Genomic DNA, 19,825 nt, shown 5'->3' with positions numbered 1-19,825 from the left:
TAAAATAGATATTTATTTATAAATTATATTACTACTATATTCATATATTACAAACATATAGAAAAGTATAAATTTTAAAAGGTTGAGAAAAATGAATATAAATCTAATATCTTTCTTCCTATACCCAATAAACCATTTTGTAAGCCTCATTCTTTGAAGAACACTTCCCTAGATACCCTAAATTTTATTCTTAAGTTTAAAGTAGTGAACTGCATTTGCTGACGTCTTGAAAGCTGCCTCTACTGAACTCCCTACGCTGAGGCTGTGTTAGCCTTATAGGCATTGTTACTGAATCTACTGTAAGGGTACTGCTAAGGGTCTGTGACACTGTGGTGAGTAAAATTTCTCCTAGGTAACAGCACCAAAAATATCTGTAATGCTTTTGAAAATTTAGTTCGTTTTTATATTACAGACTAACGTAATTGATAAAATTCTAGCGATACTAACTGGCAGAAAACATAAAGTGAAATTTGTGGCTAACATCTAGCAACCATATCTACAAGGCATATTTATCTCCCCTCTGGCTTCAACTTGTCTTCCCATCACTCACAATTCTTCATTTATTTAATTAAAAAAATCATGTTGTAGCTCCCATTTAATTTTCTTTCATTCCAATTCTTCATTTACTTTAAAAAAATCATAATGTAGTGTGTGTGTGTGTGTGTGTGTGTGTGTGTGTGTGTGTGTGTGTGTGTGTTTAAGCAACTCAAAATTTCCTGAAAGGGAGGGAGGAATGAATAAACAAAAAACAAAGAAAAAAACCCAGCCAATATTGTTCAGAATGCAGGTCATTCTAAACTTGAAGTTCCCCTGTGCCAGGGATATACTTTGCAGATTCTGAAACATTTAGCAACAAAGCCCTTCATCCAAAGGGTAATTCATAAATGAGTGTTGATGAAAAGAATGACAACTCACAATAGCACCGTACTACACTTTCTCACTCTTTTCCAGTTGGTAAAAAATGATATAGTGAGGAAAGGGCAAATTGGCTTTTTTTTCACCTGTGTGCAAAGCTTAATTAAAAAGTCCATGAAAAAGGCAGTCACATTGCCAGGTGCAATTTGTAGCCATGTACCTGGATGTGTTTCCTTCTGGTGTGCTCAGAACTCATTTGGGGATAACCTGTAGTCAATGCTTTCTTCTTGTTCTTGTTCCGCTTCTCAATGTATCTCCTCTGATGGTCAGTGATACTGCTGTATAATTTAATTTGCCTGGGTGACAGACAAACTCTTTCATGGCCAAAAGCCTGGATCAATCGGGCAGTGTCGATGGTGGAAATAGAGCTGCTCCTCTCTTGCAAAGTCACTTCTTTATCTGTTTGGGTGAATATATCTGATTCCATAGGAGAAGTAGTGGTAGAAAGGATGTTGGTGGCAGTATCTGTGAGCAGCTCACTGTCCTCTGAGGGTCTAGAATCTGAAGAAGTGTTGTTTATATATCGAAAATCTGGCTGTTTCCTCAGAATATATTTATCAAATTTAACCTGTTCAATCTTAATTTGATCGGACCTTCCAGCTTGCTGAGTAGAAAGCACCTTGTTTTTTTTAAGATCTCCGATGTTCTTATGGCATTTCTCTAAGCTTTTATACCGCTTCTTTTTCTGAAGCTTGTTTTTCTGCTGTTCATGTCTACCACATGGTTCCTTAGCATCTCGTTCCCCTCTGCTATCATCTTGTGTACTTTCTGAGGGCAGAAGAGAATGTGTGATGGGATTCTGAAGTAGTTTAGCCAAACGATCAAGTCGTTCCACCAAGGACAGTTCTTTCCTGTCACTGGATCCTGGACATTTCTGTTGCTTCTGCCGCTCCTGATACTTGTTCCAGAGTTCATTCAAATTTGCAGTGTGCTGAGTTGTTGGCTCTGGGGCGACCTTATGATCTTTTTTTTGATCATTAATTTGTTTGTCACATTTTGCATAATTTCTAGCCTGACTTTTAGTAGGATGTATTACTTCTTTGTTTTCCAAGTTTACATTGATACTGAGGCTCTCTACTCTGGTATAATCTGTCTTCGTTTTTTCCTCATTTTGACAAGGGAGAGGAAGACAAATGTGTTCTCTTTGTTTGTCTGGATGACGCTGAAAGAAATCTTTCCAAGAATGTCTCATGAAAACACTCCTCCCTAAGGATTCATGGCAAAACTCTTGATCATTGGGTAGGTGCACTGGATGATGAAAGTAAAACTTGGCTGACTTGAACACAGAATGGGTAGTATTTTCAAATTCTGAATGACAACTGGACTCTGAAAAGGAGAAAAAAAAAGATTTTGAAGGACTTTCAAAATATGTTCATTCCCTTTAGAAACAGTATTCACACTTAATTCTTTAGAACAAAAAACCAAAGGAAAAAACAGCTTATATAAAGTTTCAGAAAATTCACTGCCTGCACAAATGATTTAGCCCTTGTACCGAGTGATCAGACTAGTATACATTTAAGAGACCTGGATTCTGGGCTGGACTCTGCCAGAATAAGCTACTTTATTCCTATGGATTGTAATAGCAGCTGGTTTGTATTCACTGCCTGCTATGTGTGGGGTATTGTGCTATGTACTCCAAATCTGTTTTTTTTTCCTCCCTTTTAATTCAATGGTATTGATAAAACTGAGAGGTATTATTAGGTATTGTTAACCCTCTTTTCTGCTATGAAATCCAAGACTTCATTTTCATCATCAGTAATTAAATGGTGGGGGGGGAAACTCTTCACATGTTTTGTTTCTCTTGAAATTCCTTTCTGTGAACCACCTTTACATTTTTTTCTCTAATATTTTTTTATTGTGGTAAAATATACCGAACAAAATTTACTACCTCCACCTTCACTTTTTTGACAGTCGTTAATCTATGTCAAAAAAGGAATTAGATATAATAACATCTTACAAACATAAATGCTAATTGTAAACATTAATACAGGGTCAATACACATTTTAGTAGTTCCAGGTCATAGGTAGAAACTAAGAAATTTACATGCAACGAAGTCATGTCTGTAACTATGGGATCCTCTTCACTTACACTTAAGATTATTGGCAACTACCATTTTCATTAAATACTATGGGAATTCTTAAGGCAATTTCCCTAGAATACAGTAAGACACATGGAATCCGCTTTTAGGTCTAAAATATAAAAAGACTCTCAAACATCCCAATGAACAAAAACCAGATGGCTTCACCAGTGAATGCTACCAAACATTTGAAGAAGAATTAATATAAAACCTTCTCAAACTCTTCCAAAAAACTGAAGAGGGAACTGTTTCAAACTCATTTTTCAAGGCCAGCATTACCCTAATACCCAGACAAGGGCACTATAAGAAAAGAAAACTACAAGCCAATATCATTGATAAACAGATTCAAAAATACTCAAAAAAATATTAGGAAACCAACTTCAACAATATTTTAAAAGGATCATACACCACTATCAAGTGGAATGTATTCCAGGGATGCAAGGATGGTTCAACATTTGCAAATTAATAAATGTGATATACCACAATAACAACATGAAGGATAAAAATTATATGATTGTTTCAATAGATGCAGAAAAAGCATTTGATAAAATTGGACATCTATTCATAATAAAAACTCTCAACAAGTCAGGTGTACAGGGAATGTACCTCAACATAATAAAGGCCACATATGACAATATCACAGCTAACATTATACCCAATGGTGAAAAATGGAAACTTTTCCTCTAAGATTATTGGAACAAGATAAGGATGCCCACTCTTGCCACTTCTAGTTAACACGGTAGGAAAGTCATAACCAGAGCAATGGGGCAAGAAAAAGAAATAAAAGGCATCCAAAGCAAAACAGAAGAAGTAAACTGTCATTATTTGCAGATGACATATTATACATAGAAAACTCTAAAAACCTACAAAAAATTGAACTAATGAATTCAGTAAAACTGCAGAAGATAAAATCAATATACAAAAATCAGTTGTGTTTCTATACACTAATAACAAACTATTAGAAGAGAAATTAAGAAAACAATCCCATTTACAATTGCATTAAACAATAAAATACCTAAGAATAATGTCAATGAAGGAGTAAAAGATCTGTACTGTACACTGAAAACTATAAGACACTGATAAAGAAGTTGAAGAAGACATAAAGAAATAAAAAGATATTCTGTGCTCATGGACTGGAGGAATAAATATTGTTAAAGTGTCCATACTACCCAAAGCAATCTACAGATTCACTGTAATCCCTACCAAATCCCAACTGCATTTTTCACAGAAATAGAACAAAAAATCCTAAAGTTTGCACAGAGCCACAAAAGACTTCCAATAACCAAAGCAATCTTGAGAAAGCTAGAGGCATCATGCTCCCTGATGTCAAACTATATTACAAGGCTATAATAATCAAAACAGTATGGTACTGCATAAACAGACACATAAATCAATGGAACAGAATACAGAGCCCAGAAATAAACCCATGCATATAAGGTCAATTAATTTATGACAAAGGAGCCAAGAATATACGATGGGGAACAGTCTCTTCAATAAGTGGTGCTGGGAAAACTGGACAACCACATGCAAAATAATGAAACTGGACTACTATCTTTCACCATACACAAAAATCAACTCTAAATGGATTAAGATGTAAAAGTAAGATCTGAAACCATAGAACTCCTAGAAAACAGGGGGTAAGTTTCTGTAAAGGCAACAAAAGCAAAATCGAAAAGTAGAGCTACTTCGAACTAAAATGCTCTGTACAGCAAAGGAAATTATCAACAAAATGAAAAAGCTATCTATAGAATGGGAGAAAATATTTGCAAATCATTTATCTAATAAGGGGTGAATATCTAAAATACATAAAGAACTCATATAGCTCAAGAGAAAAACAAACAATCCAATTTAAAAATGGGCAATCTGTATGTAAGCCCTTATAGCTGGCTTTTCTTTATGTAATACAAGTGACTGACTTAAGCTTTCATTGTCCAGGCATCCTCTTCAAAGAGCTATCCACATTAAGGAAGGCTGTCTCGAATAAACACATTGCCAGCCACACAACTACATAAAAAGCCAGGATGTGCCCCCACCAGTCCACCCCTAACTCATGGTTCATTTAGATAACTTGCCATTTGGGTTGCCTGGCTGTTGTTTTTCTTTCTTTTTCGCTCTTCCTGCGCTTTAAATTCTTGTTCTTATGTTTTAAATATGCCAAAAAAAGAGTTAGCCTATGCAACCTTATATCCCACTCTCTACCCCAATAAAAGCGGAACCCCAAGCCCATGCTTATGCTCTCTTTTTCTACCTATAAGCTTGCTGTGTGCTCCCTGGCATGTCTTGTATGATACAGGGCTTGTAAGTAATAAACTTTTTCTTCAAAGTTTCGTGGTAGTTATTGCTGAAGGGCATCTTGCAATCATAAGAACCACAAGGGTCAGTCCAGTTGTAACACTGGTTTGGAAAGGGGAGACGTCTGCAGGAAGCTCATGGGGCCCAGGTGATTGCCCTCAAGCATTTCTAACTGAGAGCATCACCATCAACAGGCTGAAACAAGCATAAAACGGTATCTGAATAGACATTTTTCCAAAGAAGACATACTAATGGCCAAAAGGTAACATGAAAAGATGCTTAACATTACTAATCATCAGAGAAATGCAAATCAAACCACAATGAGAGATCACTTCACACCTGTTAGAATGGCTATTATCAAAAAAACAAGGAATAACAAGTGTTGGCGAGGATGTGGAGAAAAGGGTTTCTTTTGCTGTGCACTGCTGATAGGAATGTAAATTAGTGCTGTTATAGTATGGAGTTTCCTCAAAAAATTAAAAATGGTACAGAAATTCTACATCTAGTATTTATCCAAGGTAGATGAAATCACTATCTTAAAAAGATATCTGCACCCTCACATTTACTGCAACATTATTTACAATATCCAACACATGGAAACAACCTAAGTGTCCACTGATAGATGAATGGATAAAGAAAATATGGTATGCATACATAATGGAATATTATTCAGCCATAAAAAACCATTTGTGACAACATGGATGAACCTTGAGAGCATTATGCTAAGTGAAATAAGTCAGACAGAAAAAGACAGACATTGTATGGTATTACTTACATGTGGAATCTTATAAACAAAAACAAACTGAATTCACAGATATAGAAAACAGACTGGTAGTTACCAGAGGCAGGGGTGGGAAGTGGGAGGTGGGCGAAATGGGTGAAGGTGGACAAAAGTTACAAACTTCTAGTTATAAGATGAATAAGTCCTGGAAATGTAATGTATAGCATGGTAACTATAGTTTCAACAACACTGAATCATATATTTGGAAGTTGTCAAGAGAGTAGATCTTAAAAGTTCTAATCACAAGGAAAAAATGTAACTGTGTGGTGATGGATGTTAACTAAACTTACTGTGCTAATCATTTCATAATGTATACTTGTATCAAATCATTGTAAACCTAAAACTAATACAATCTTATATGTCAATTATATCTCAAAAATCTCTATATAATTTTAGCATTATCCAGCAACATTTAAAAATTGAGAGGTTTTGCTTAGTTTCTACAGATACTTGAGATAGCAGCTATATAATTATAAATGGTAATAAGGGCTATGAAGGATAAAAACAAAGTGATGTAACAAAAATTTAAATGGAAAATGGTAGTTAGAGAAGGCTTCTCTGAAGAGGCTGAAATACAAAGTAAAAATGAGAGGTAAACAAAAAGACAGAAGGTAAAGAACATTCTGGGTAGAGCGATCATTACATAGGCAACACTAATAATGCCAGCCTCTGCCAACCCACCTACACCTACAACCTTTTCAGATGCAACAGCAGAACCACCCATCCTTCTCTTCAAGGCAAGCCCCTCCACTGATGCTCTGGAGCCCAACTCATCTTTAAGACCTCAGTTCCTTTCCTATTACATCTCTCTCATATCTTCAGGCTCTCTCTAATGGATCATTTCCAACATCTTAAAAGCATCATTTAGTAATATTATATCTTTAGAAAACCCTCATTTTCTCCTTCAGAGACTGGCTCATTTCTTCGCTCTTCTTTACAGCCAAGCCTCTAAAGTGGAAAATATAATTTTTCCTTTTCTTTACCTCTTCCCCTATTCCAATTTCATTCTTCCAATCAGAGCATAACCATACCACTGAACTAAAACTGCTCTTGCTAAGATGATCAATGACCTCTAAGTGTGCCCAATTTAAGAGGATGTTCTCAGTCTGTATTCTCTTTCTAGGTAACCTCATCTTTCCCTGTTCTTTAAGTATTATCTTTATGCTGTTAACTACTCTCAAATTTACATTTCAAGCTGTGACTTCTTTCTTGAGCTCCAGACTCATAGCCAATTACATTCTTAATATACTCCCTTGGCTCTCATAGCCATCTCAAATTTTATATGCCCCTAACTGAACTCTATCTTAGCCTCCTCTAAAACAGTACCTCTTCCAATCTTCTGCATCTCTTTAAATGGCACATCACTCAAAAGCAGACCAAAATCTAGGAGTTACTCTTGATACTTATGTCTCTCACACCTTCCTTGTTCCTGCCATTCATCTTCACCAAACAATCATAAATCTGTCCACTTCTCTCCATTTCCCACGACACTGCATGTCTCTAATAGGTCTCCTGTTTACTCTTATCATCTTCCACTGTATTCTACAAAGAATAGTCACAGTAATCTTTTAATAATGTAAATTGAACTTGTCATTTCCTATTTCACAGCTCTCCATGGCTTTCTCTTAAATTTAGAACAAAATCAAAATTCCCTAATAATGGTATACAAGTACTATATAACTTTCCTACTTCACCATGCATCGCTCTACTCCTTGATAATCATACTGTCCTTTCCCGCCCACTTCATTAAGTAGCATAAGCAAAGGCATGAAAGTGGGAAAGCACGGAGCAAGTGAGTGTAAACATTCCGTTTGTGTGGCTTGTACAATTTATAAAATAGAGGGAAAAGAGGAAAATAAGGTAAGAAAGATTAATTGAAACCAATGGAACGGAACAGAGTCCAGAAATAAATACACGCATATACAATCAACTGATCTTAGACAATGGTGCCTAGAATACACAGTAGGGAAAGAATAATTCCTTCAACAAATGGTGCTGAGAAATGGAAAATAATAAAATGGACTGTTCCATTATGCCATACACAAAAATCAACTAAAAATGGATTATAGACCCAAATATAAGACCTGAAACTGTAAAACTCCTAAAAGAAGACAATGGGGAAAAGCTTCATGACATTGGTCTTAGGAATAATTTTATGAATATGACACTAAAAGCATAGGCAACATAAACAAAAACAAACAAGTGGGACTACATCAAAGTAAAAAGCTTCTATACAGGAAAAGGAACAATCGACAAAGTGAAAGGGCAACTACGGAATGAGGGAAAATATCTGCATACCATGTATCTGATAAGGGGTAATCTCTAAAATATATAAGGAATTCCTAGAAGTCAACGGTAAAATAACTAATAATCCAATTAAAAATGGTGTAGAACTTCAACAGACATTTGCCCAAGAAAGACATATAAGTGGCTAATAGGTGGATGAAAAAAATAATTAACATCACTAATCTTCAGGAAAATACAAATCAAAACCACAATGAGCTATCATCTTACATATGTTAGAATGGCTATTATCAAAAAAAACAAAAAAGTGTTGGTAATTATGCAAAGTAGTGTAGCTGCTATGGAAAGCAGTATTAAAAACGGAATCACCACATGTGATCCAGCAATCCCAGTTATGGGTATTTATCTAAAAGAATTGAAATCAGGACTTCAGGACTCCTATGTTCACTGCTGTACTATTCATAATACCCAAGATGTGGAAACAACCTAAATATCCATTGACAGATAAATGGATAAAGAAAATGTGGTATACACATAAAAAGGAAATTCCTCAATATGTGACGTAATGAATGAACCTTGAGGACATTATAAACATATATTTACCTGACAGAGCATCAAAATACGTGAAGCAGAAACTGACAGAAGTGAAGAAAGAAATAGACAATGGAAGTAGAAGACTTCAATACTCCATACCTTCCACCTTAAGACACTGGGAAAAGATCAAACTAAGCTAAAGCAAGCAGAAGGAAGGAAATCATAAAAAATTAGAGTAAGAATTAATAGCATAGAGAATTTAAAAGAGAAAAATAATAGAAACCAAAGCCTTGTTTCTCTGAAAAGATTTAAAAAAAAAAAAAAATCGACAAACTTTTAGATTAACCAAGAAAAAATCAGCAGACTTACATCAAAAATCAAAGAGGGAACATTACCAATATATAAATTTTATTTATTGAAATAAAAAGGATTATAAAGGAATACTATTAACTGTGTATGCCAATAAATTGGATATCTTAGATGAAATGAATAAATCTCATTCCTAAAAAGCCACAAACTATTAAAATTGACCCAAGTCATTGATAATCTGAATGTCCTAAAGGAAGTAAAGAGTCTGAATAAGTAATAAAAAAATTACCTACAAAGAAAAGTCCAGGTCCAGATTGTTCCACCTGAATTCTACCAAACATTTAAAGAATACTGATTTTTTACAAGTTCTTCCAAAAAACAAAGAGAACACTTCCCAATTCATTTTGTAAGGCCAGGGCTACTCTGATAATAAAATCCAACAAAGACATCACAAAAAAACTACAGACCAATCTCTCTTATGAATACAGACACAAAAACTCTCATCAAAATACTAGCAAATAAAATCAAGCAATGTATAAAAAATAATTATATAGCATGACCAAGTGGGATTTATCCCATGAATATAAGATTTCTTCGACATGAAAACCCAATCGAGAATAAAAAACAAAACTCACTTGATCTCGACACAGAAAAAGCATTTTACGAAATCCAACTCCTTTCTTGAAAAAAACATTCAACTAAAAATACAGGGAACTTCCTCAATCTGATAAAGAGCATCTAGGAAAAATACAGAGCTAAAATCATATTCAGTGATGAAGACAGAATGTCTGTCCTCTAGACTGAACATACAAGGATGTCTGCTCCTGCCAGTTCTATTCAACATTGTACTTGAGGTGTCAGCCAGGGCAAGTAGGGAAAAATAAAAAGGCATAAAGATTGCAAAGGAAGAAGTAAAACTATATTCATAGATATCAAGATCTTGTATCTAGAAAATCCTAAGAATACATTAAAAATATATTAGAACTAATAAACAAGTTCAGCATGGTTGTGGGATAAAAGATAAGTATTTAAAAATCAATTGTATTATTAGACACTTGCAATTAAACTGAAAAAATTAAGAAAACCATTCTATTCACAGTAACATCAAAAAATTAAAATATTTAGGAATCAATTTAACAAAAGAATCAATTTAACAACTTCTCTGAAAACTACAAAACATTGTTGAGAGAAATTAAAGATCTAAAGAAATGGAAAACATCCCAGGTATCCTGTATTGTCCATTTCTTCTTGGTCTTCTGAGGTTTTCTGTTAGTTTATGGTGTTTTGCATTCCCCTCCCCCGCTAGCAAGCTTCCCTCTTCCCACTAAGCAACTTTTGCCTAACAATATATCATAAGAGTTGTTTTCATGTAATTCTATACCTTCGTTCTTTTACAAGGCAACGTAAACTTCCTTACTGACAGTGCTCCCTTTATGGATATTTATGATATTTCATGTTTAAAGATTTATGTGTTAGAGCCTCATTGTGGATTGCAAATCAGTATAAAAATATTCCTCCTTAATTCTCCTAACACTTTTGGTACTGAATTTAATCTCATCCATATTAATAGCATGTCTCCAAATTTCTTTTTCATGTCTCTAGTTTTCCTTTTTATTTTCAACCCTTCTGAGTCATTTTATTTTCAATGTGTTTGTTATATAGTGTGACACTGAGTTTGTTTTTTAACCTAATCTGAAACGTTTTTTAAATAGGTGAATTTATCCCATATACATTTACATACATAGTCTTATATATACTATCTCATTTTATGCTATTTTTTCTTTTGTTAAAAATTTACTTTCCGGTTTCTTTTTTCCTCCATCTACACCCTATTTCTATGATGATTATTTTGAATAATGCTGTGATGAACATGGGTGTGCAGATTATCTCTGAGATTCTGCTTTGAATTTTTTTTGGCTGTGACCCAAAAGTGAGATTGCTAGATCATATGGCAATTCTATTTTTAATTTTTTGAGGAATTTCCGTAGTATTTTTCATAATGGCTGCACCATGTTATATTTCTATCAACAGTGTACAGCGGTTCTAATTTCTTTACATCCTTGTCAACAATGGTTATTTTCTGTTCTTTTGATAGTGGCCATTTTAATGGGCATGAAGTGGCATCTCACTGTGGTTTTGATTGGCATGTCTCTGATGATTAGTGGTACTGAGCATCTTTTCATATGCTTATTAGCCATTCATCTATCTTCTTTGGAGAATTGTTTGAGTCCTTTGCCCATTTTGAAATTGAGTTTCTCTATTGCTGACTTATAGAAGTTCCTTATGTAATCTGGATATTAACCACTTATCATGATTTGTAAATATTTTCTCCATTTTATAGGCTGCCTTTTCACTCTGTGTCCTTTGATGCAGTTTTTAATTTTTATGTAGTATAATCTATTATTATTTTGCTTTTTTTGCCTGTGCTTTTAGTATCATATCCGAGAAGTCTCTGCCAAATCCAAGGCCATAAAGTTTTTCCTCATGTTTTCCTTTAAGTTTCATAATTTTAATTCATGTTTAGATCTTTGATTCATTTTGAATTAATTTTTATACATGGTAAAAAGTAAGGGTCCAATTTCACTCTTTAGCATGTGGATATCCAGTTTTTCAACACCATTTTTTGAAGAGAGTGTTCTTTCTCCACTATGCAGTCTTGGCACTCTTGTGAGAAATCATTTATCTTATATATTCTTGATGTGAGCAGCTGCCTCCCTACTAGTTTCAAAATACAATAGACAGATTATAGCTACTTGACTCCTTTCTTTCCTTATTTAGGTAAAGTCTGACAGCTAGGTAGTAATGGCTTATGTCTTCTATGTTAGAAAAAGGGGGCCATGCATAAATATAGATGTGATATTGGTTCTTTTTTACTGTATTAAAAATTTTATATTTAAGCTCTTTCTGTCTTTGTCTGGAATACCTTTAGGTTTCAGTACTGAGACATGATACTTCACTTCTAATACATGAGCCTTAGGTATTTGTTTATAATCCTGTTTCTAAATTGCTGATATCTTTTCCAAGAAGTAAAAATTATTTTACAGATCAGTATGTACATTCACATAGACAAAGTAGCACTGAAGTAATTTACATTAAAAAAAAAAAGAAAATATAGAACTCTTAAATCATGAGGCTACATTCTCATCAGAATGACATGGAAACACACAGACGTATCCACCCCCACCCCCACCCCCTTTCTCTCTATCTCACACACACAACCCAATCCCATTACCTTCAATATCTATCTGCAAGGATTCTTTCTCTTCTGACCAGGCTTCCTTAGGAACTGTCCTCTTACTATGGATCTCCTCTTTCCGTTTAATGGCTTTAATGACTGATGGGCTTTCAATTTTTTTGTCTTGTTGAGCTGAGCGCTCTGTAGTAGCAGCACGACTAGAACCTAAGAGAGGGCAATTAACACCATATCCAGACAGGAAGCAGACAAAAATATTAAAATACCTTTCCAGCAAGGCACTGTCACTGATGTTGAAGAAAAAAAAAAAAATCAGAAAAGTGTTTAGAAATTGCTGATCTAAACCGGAGTTTAAAAAATGTACAAAATTAGATATCATACAAAGTAAAAGAATTAAACCATAAGAGAAAGGCAGATAAAGACGTCTCAGTACTCAAAGAATGAGAAACTAATTCCGACCAAGAGGATTGCGCAAGAACTCTGGAGTAAAGTTAACAATTTTGGTGTCAGAAGATAGCTGAGCTGGAATACATGCTGAGATGGAAAGAAAAAAGCATTTTAGGCACAGGTGACTACATAAGAATGGAATCAGGAAAGCAACTATAAGTATAAGGTTTATTTGATTATAGAATTTATAAGAAAAAGATGTGAAAATTTGCATTTGAAAAGTTGTCTGGAAGATGATTTTACTGTTCTGAAAGACTATGCTAAATAAGTTTTCATTCTTAAGGGCAATGAAAATTTTTGGATTAGATCAACATGATCAAAACTGTTTCTGGAACATTCATTTAGCAACAGCAAAAGGGGTTAAAATTTTGAAGTGTTGCCCAGAATATAACTTTTGAAAAAAAAAAAAAAAAAGTAATGTGTATTACTTTTTTTGTGTAAAAAAAAAGAGAAGTGGCTAATTATACTCTAAAATATTTTTCTGTTTACATTGTGGCAGACTACCAGTTGTCCTCTGAAATCCATTTTCCTTTTCCTCTAAAACAGAATCCTGACTTAGGTGGACATACAGTTACCAGAATGAAGAATATATTTCCCAGCCTCCATGGCAACACAGTTTGGTGTGACCACATAACTAAGTCTGTCCAGTAGGACAGAAGAGGAACGGCATCCATCTACAGTATTTTAAATGGCACCTGGAAGTATTTTTAAAAAGAAATATGTTTTTTTTTGTTCTCTTTCTTCCTTTTTGCTGGCTGGAATATGGGCCATATGGCTGCAGCATGAGAATGGAGATTAAAAATGTTGGAGTAATAGAAGAGAAAGAGCTTTGATCCCTGACACTCCGAAGTACCATGTTAACCGTTTATGTCTACCTCTGGATTTTTACAAGAAAGAGAAATAACATCCTGCTTTCTTTAAGCCGATGTTATTTTTTGTTTTTGTTTTCATCTCTCAGAGCCAAAACTAATTCTAACTTAAACACACTATTATAGGCATTTTAAATCAGCATAGTCCCATTGAAGCAAATAAACTGGATTGGAAGTTAAGGAAGTAAACAAGCTGAATTCCTAAAGCAAAAAGGCTTATATACAACAATAGTATTAGAAAGTCAGCATCTCATGGCACTGAATTTTTTTAATCAGTAGAGTTTTTTAAAGTCTATTATGTGAATTTCTGTGAATACAATTAATTCGTGTACTATATTCAGAAAGTTTTCTAGAAATGTCTCAAAGACCTTTAAAATGTTTTATAAAATATTTGGTTTTATACCAGTCAATGTATACCAAAAATTACAGCTAATATCTTATTTCACATATGAGCAACATATGGAAGACGTCTGAAGAGAGCAAGAAGAGAATAGAGACTATTGTTGTTTTTATACTCATTTTAGAAGGCTGAAAGAAAATAATATGCAGATAATCCAGTTTACCTACCTGCAGTGTCTTTCTGCAAGGTTTCTTTTTCTTCAGGTTGGGGAGCCTTAGTCTTTGCCATTTTACTGTAGACCTCGGTTTTCTGTTTTTTCTCTGAGAGGTTCTCATCTTCAGTGATAAGAACTTGAACTTGGGCATCTGAAATAAAGACATCATTTAATGCTACAGAGTAAGAAAACAAACAAAGGCAAGTTAACCCTCCCCACCACAAAAACCCAGAACAAAACCCAAACCCTTTTTACACATATTAGGTAAAAAGCACCTCTTAGGCCCCACCATGTAAAAACTGTGACAGTTATGGTGGGTTTATAACATGAATTGGAAAGCTTTCTTTATTTTCCTGTGTACAACAATGGTTTAAATAAAGTACTGCTCTAAATAAAATATGTTCTTTGCTGGTCTGACACAACAGTAAATAAAAAGGTCTTGATCGTATATCTTTTTCAAAGTAGGAAAGTAGATTTGAACAACTCTTTTGAGTTCTTTAGCCTACTCAAAGTGTTTGTAACTTATGGATCCAATTTGGATACTTCATGTAATCCTAGAAAAGCATTTATATCATGTACATTTTATTTATAGTCATATAATTTTTAAAAACCTTAAATTATATCCTTTTAAACTTGTCTAATACTTTCTATTTTCTTTGTTTTTCTTAGAGATACTTGCTAGAGATTTATCTTATTGGTCTTTTAAAATCAGCTCTTTTCTCTATTATATGAGAAAATTTAAGTGCAAAATAGTGTTTATGCATTTAAAAAATCACGAATGCAACAAAAATAACAGTCACCATGTAGTTAATAATAATTATGTGTTTTTACAATGGGATGACAAGAAATTCATTTTCTATCTCTAAGTATGAACACTTTTCAACATAGAAATCAGAAAGGCAATAGAGATTATTAAAAACAACATAATAAAAACCAATTTGTTTACCACAGAGCTTAAGAAATAAAACATTATAGGTATAATGATTTCCGGTGTAAAGACTCAAGGATGACTTTCTTTTTGGTAGCAACCTTTATACTAAATTTAGAATTCATCAATCTCAAGGAAGTTTTTGAATTTAAACTATATTGCACGAATTAATCAACAAGGTACAGGATTGTTTTGCATGTCTTTAAACTTTATCTAAATGGTAAAAATACTCTATTAACCTTTAAGTAACATGCCTTTTCCACTCAATATTATGATTTGGGGATTACTTAAACTAATATATGTGGCTCTCATTAACCGATTCTCTATTGTCTCTAGAAAACCTGTTTCCTGACATTAAAACTTTTGGGCCAATCCAATCATCTTGAATTAAAAATTGTTTTTCTTTTCCCTTCTTTTTATGTTCTATTTTCTAAGAGACTTTCTCACTTTTATATTCCAATCCTTCCACTGAGATTTTTATTTCTGATATATTTTATGAGCTCCTTAGCTGTTATGCATAGGTTACCCTTCAGTTTCTTCAAGCAGGCATTCTCCCCTTTATCCTTAATCTCTTAAGGTGAGAGGTTCTGAGGCTGGGCTTTTCCCATGGTAAAATGGTTGCATAGGATTAAGTCAGAAGGGCTTTTCCTTAAGATGCAAAGTTAAAACATAGACTAAGAATAATAGTATCAACAGATCCTCGGAAAAGGTTGGGAGGTTATGGGGGTCTCTTAGGTAACAGAGCCCCACTTTATTTCAAACACATCACTCTTACCAAATGCAGCCTAAGATGAGTTATAGCTGGTGAATTCTTTGTGCAGAATTCTGATGAAGTTCCCTTAGTCTATGACTTTTGTTCCCTGTCAATTTTTCCATATCTTCCCCCTCATCAAGTCTCTGTCAGTGGGATCACAGGATTATCTACATCTACCAAATTGCCACTAGTTTGCACCACTTGACAAATAAATTCATCAGGCAATTTAATCAAGATTTCCTATGGACTCTAGTCTTTAAAACATATTTAATAGAATATGATTTCACTCAAAGTTGCAACATATTTTATTTTCCATAATTAAAATAAAGTTTACAGTTTTCAAAAATTTGTGAAGCATTTTTAAAGATTTTATAAACATTTTATCCTTCTTGTATATAGCCAATAAAATAACTAAGAGATAAGTTTGTATAACAAAGCCAAAAAGGATAATGACTAGACAATATTCTCATTTAGGATGAACAGGGGAAAAAAAAAACCCCACAAAATATACGAAGCCGATCCAGTTACCTGTTTTACCTTTCTGAAAGAGCTTTTTCCCCATTGGCGAAGATGCCTTTGTCACTGCCCTCTTACTATAGATCCCCTCTTTATGTTTAATATTAACAGTGAGTGCCAGGTCATCGTCTCTCGTGCCTAGCACCTGAGCTGGGAAGTCTGGAGCAATGGCATCGTTGGAGCCTACAGAAAAATGGGAAAGTAGTATAATTAACACAAAAATAAAGCTGAAAAGACAAAAAATTTAAGTCTTAAACCACTTCAGAAAAAATGCGACAATGGGAGTGTTGTAGGGTAATCAGAAGGAAATGTCAAACTGAAGCTGTCAGATATTTAAAATAAATTGTAATAATAAAAGGTGGAGAAGTAAATGACAGAAGAAAGTAGACTAACAGTTCAGAAGGGAGACAATTTCCAGCTCAGAAAGTTTTCAGAGAAGGGAGAAAACAGACTGTATCTTGGAACATAAGATTTTTGAAAAAATACGAAGAGGAGGGAATAAAGACATTTTAGGCAGAGGTACAGCATTAGTAGACAAGGAGACAGGAAAGCAAAGAGTATATAAGAACAGCAGACACATTTGTAGTCAGGCTGGATTACAGAATACATTAAAAAGAATGGTGGGACATATTAAAATTGTTTGGGACAAAATTTAGCTGGGCATGGAATTCCAAGCTAATGAGTATAAATTTTGCTGTGCACGAAATACATAATTTAAGATTTTTTCAATAAAAGGAAAGATAATCAGCTATTTTTCAGGAAGAGTAATCTGACAATACGAGATAAAACATTGAAATGAAAATATGTGATAAGGAAATATAAGATTTGAAACTAATTTTATTTTTAAAAATATATTTCAATGTTCCTATATCCACTGATAAGAGTTTATCTATGCCACATATGAGAGGCAAAGAAAAAAAAAAAAATCTCTGGAACTATAAGAACTTATAGTAACTACAGAATTACCATCTACAAAAAAATTTTTTTCCCCTAATCTGAGATTCTGTACTTCATGCATTTCCTGAGCACCTAAAATGTATATTGCAACAAAAACTAGGTAAATATCAGTCTCATCAGTACAGTAGAATATAAATAAGCCATGAAGCATTTTTCAAGACAGAATGCAAGGATCCTACTCTAAGCCTTCTGGGTCACATGTACCAATTATGTTGGGGTCTTCTCAGCTTCTGTGGCATCATTTTCTCTTATTTGCTCCCTACCTGTCTGATAAATCCTTATTATTCTTTCTTCTACCATATCTTTCATTCCTGTAGTTCCTCAAGGGGTCATAACTGGGCACTCTTCTTCTGGGTGAATTCATTGATTACCTCTATATACTGATGACATACATATCTCTAGCTGGGACCTTTCTTCTGAGTGTCAGATCCTAGCATTCAGGACACAGCTGGCCCTTACAGCATTTTTTGAAGAAATTAGAAAAAGATGACCCCCTTCCTCAATTACAAAAAATTTATTATTATGTATTATGGTACAACACAAACACCTATACGTGGGGCATTCTCCTGACAAATACTTCCAAATAACCAGAGAACACACACTGCCAGCAGCATACACATGCATACTCTTCACTATCAGCCTTCATTCTCTGAGAGGTAACTATGGTCAGGTTCAGATTCAGGTGGGGAACAATAAAGTTCCTGAGAGTAGTAGGTGGATGAGCAAGAAAAGCAACCTCAGTGGAGCTGAGAGACAGGTGAAAGAGAGTGTAGCCACACATGTGTATGCCAGTGAGTTTATGTATACCTATTTTCCTACATCTGTGCACAGCTGTAGGAAGTGTAAGTATAGACCTAGTTTAGGACAGGAATAGTTAACACTATTGCTCCAGATCGCTAACAAAAGACCTGGAACCTTCAAGCCCACCTGCGTGTTTTCATAAAACAGCAGCATATGTTTATGATGTGAACAGTGCCACCTTCTTTGCAGTACCCCCTGCATACAACCTCAACATTTGTAAACTGTCTACATTCAATTGCAGATTTAACATTTCTACGAAGATGTGGAAAAGGAATCTCATTAATATGTCCAAAGAGATATTTTGATCATCTTCATCTTCCCCAAATCTACCTCTTCCTCAGACTTTTCCACTTCAGTAAATGGTATCTCTGTTCATCCAGTTGCTTACTCTAGAACACCAGAAATCATTTTTTTCACCTTCTTCTCCCTCAACATATTCTATCACCAAGTCCAGGAAGAACTATTTTCTAAAAATAAGTTGACTGTATGCACTTCTCTTCATCTCTATCGCCATCACTCTAATCCTAGATATTACCATCTCTAGTACTGACTATTGCAACAGCCTTCTAACTGGTTTCCTCACTTCCACTTCTTGACCCTCTGTCCTCACATTGTAAATGCATGAATGAGACAATGTCAATGTATGCTAAAATTATTTATCATAGCTAAAAACATTTCTTTGTAATTCATCTGATCTGTTTATGCTATCTTAAAGTTTGTTTTCTGTTCTTGTTCTATGTTATTTTGTTAATTCTGTATACTCAACAATAACTTGTGACTGGCTTATTTCACTTCGTGCAATGTAGCATGTGGCAGAATTTCACTCCTTTTTAAGGCAAATAATATTCCATATCCCTGATTTTAATTATTTTGGGGATATACTCTGAAGTACAATTGTTGGATGATATAGCAACTGTAAGTTTAATTTTTTAAGGAACTACTATACTGTTTTCCATGGTAACTACATCATTTAAAGTCCAACTATCAATACATAAGGTTTCCAATTTCTTCATATCCCTGTCAATCCTTGTTACTGTTTTATAACAGCCATCCTAATGGGTATGAAGTGGTATCTCTCATTGTAGTTTCAATTTGCATCTCCTCATGACCTGATGTAGAGCATCTTTTTGTGTCCTTTTGCCCATCTGTATATCTTTCTTGGAGAAATGTTCTGTATCTATTTAAAAATTAGATTGTTTTATTGTTGTCATAGTGTTCTTCATATACTCTGGATATTAATCTCTTACCAAATATATGATGTCCAAATGTTTTCTCCAATTCTGTAAGTTATCTTTTTACTCTGTTGATAGTGTTTTTGGATGCACAAAAGTTTGCCTTGCTTTTGGTATCATATTAGAGTTTAATTCCTATCGTAATTTTTACTACATATTTTTGAGTTATTTTCTTAGCGGTTGTCCTGGGAATTACCAGTCACATCTTAATGTAAATTAACAATCTAGTTGGATTAATACCAATTTCAATAGCACTTTTCTCCTGTATATGTTGTTATTCTCCCTTCTTTATGCTGTTATTTTCACATTGTATCCCTATATATTTTGTGCCCAGTAACAAATTTACAATTATTGTTTATGCATTTGTATTTTAAGTCATATACGAGAAAATGAATTTACAAAAATACATATATATGGTCTT

The 19,825-nt window shown here is 34.1% G+C and overlaps 1 protein-coding gene across 1 annotated transcript in view; it reads right to left on the bottom strand.

The window, feature by feature from the left end:
* The window catches only part of ALMS1 (ALMS1 centrosome and basal body associated protein), a 172,428-nt gene that overhangs the window by 34,611 nt on the left and 117,992 nt on the right, over positions 1-19,825 (bottom strand). The window contains 4 exon segments of the mRNA XM_039852563.1: positions 1,076-2,241; positions 12,386-12,553; positions 14,230-14,367; positions 16,427-16,597. Coding sequence (XP_039708497.1) covers positions 1,076-2,241; positions 12,386-12,553; positions 14,230-14,367; positions 16,427-16,597 — 1,643 coding nt within the window.

Source organism: Pteropus medius, unplaced genomic scaffold, assembly GCF_902729225.1.
Source record: "Pteropus medius unplaced genomic scaffold, Ma_sr-lr_union100, whole genome shotgun sequence".
Taxonomy (NCBI): Eukaryota; Metazoa; Chordata; class Mammalia; order Chiroptera; family Pteropodidae; genus Pteropus; species Pteropus medius.
This window is presented reverse-complemented; position numbering and strand designations above follow the sequence as displayed.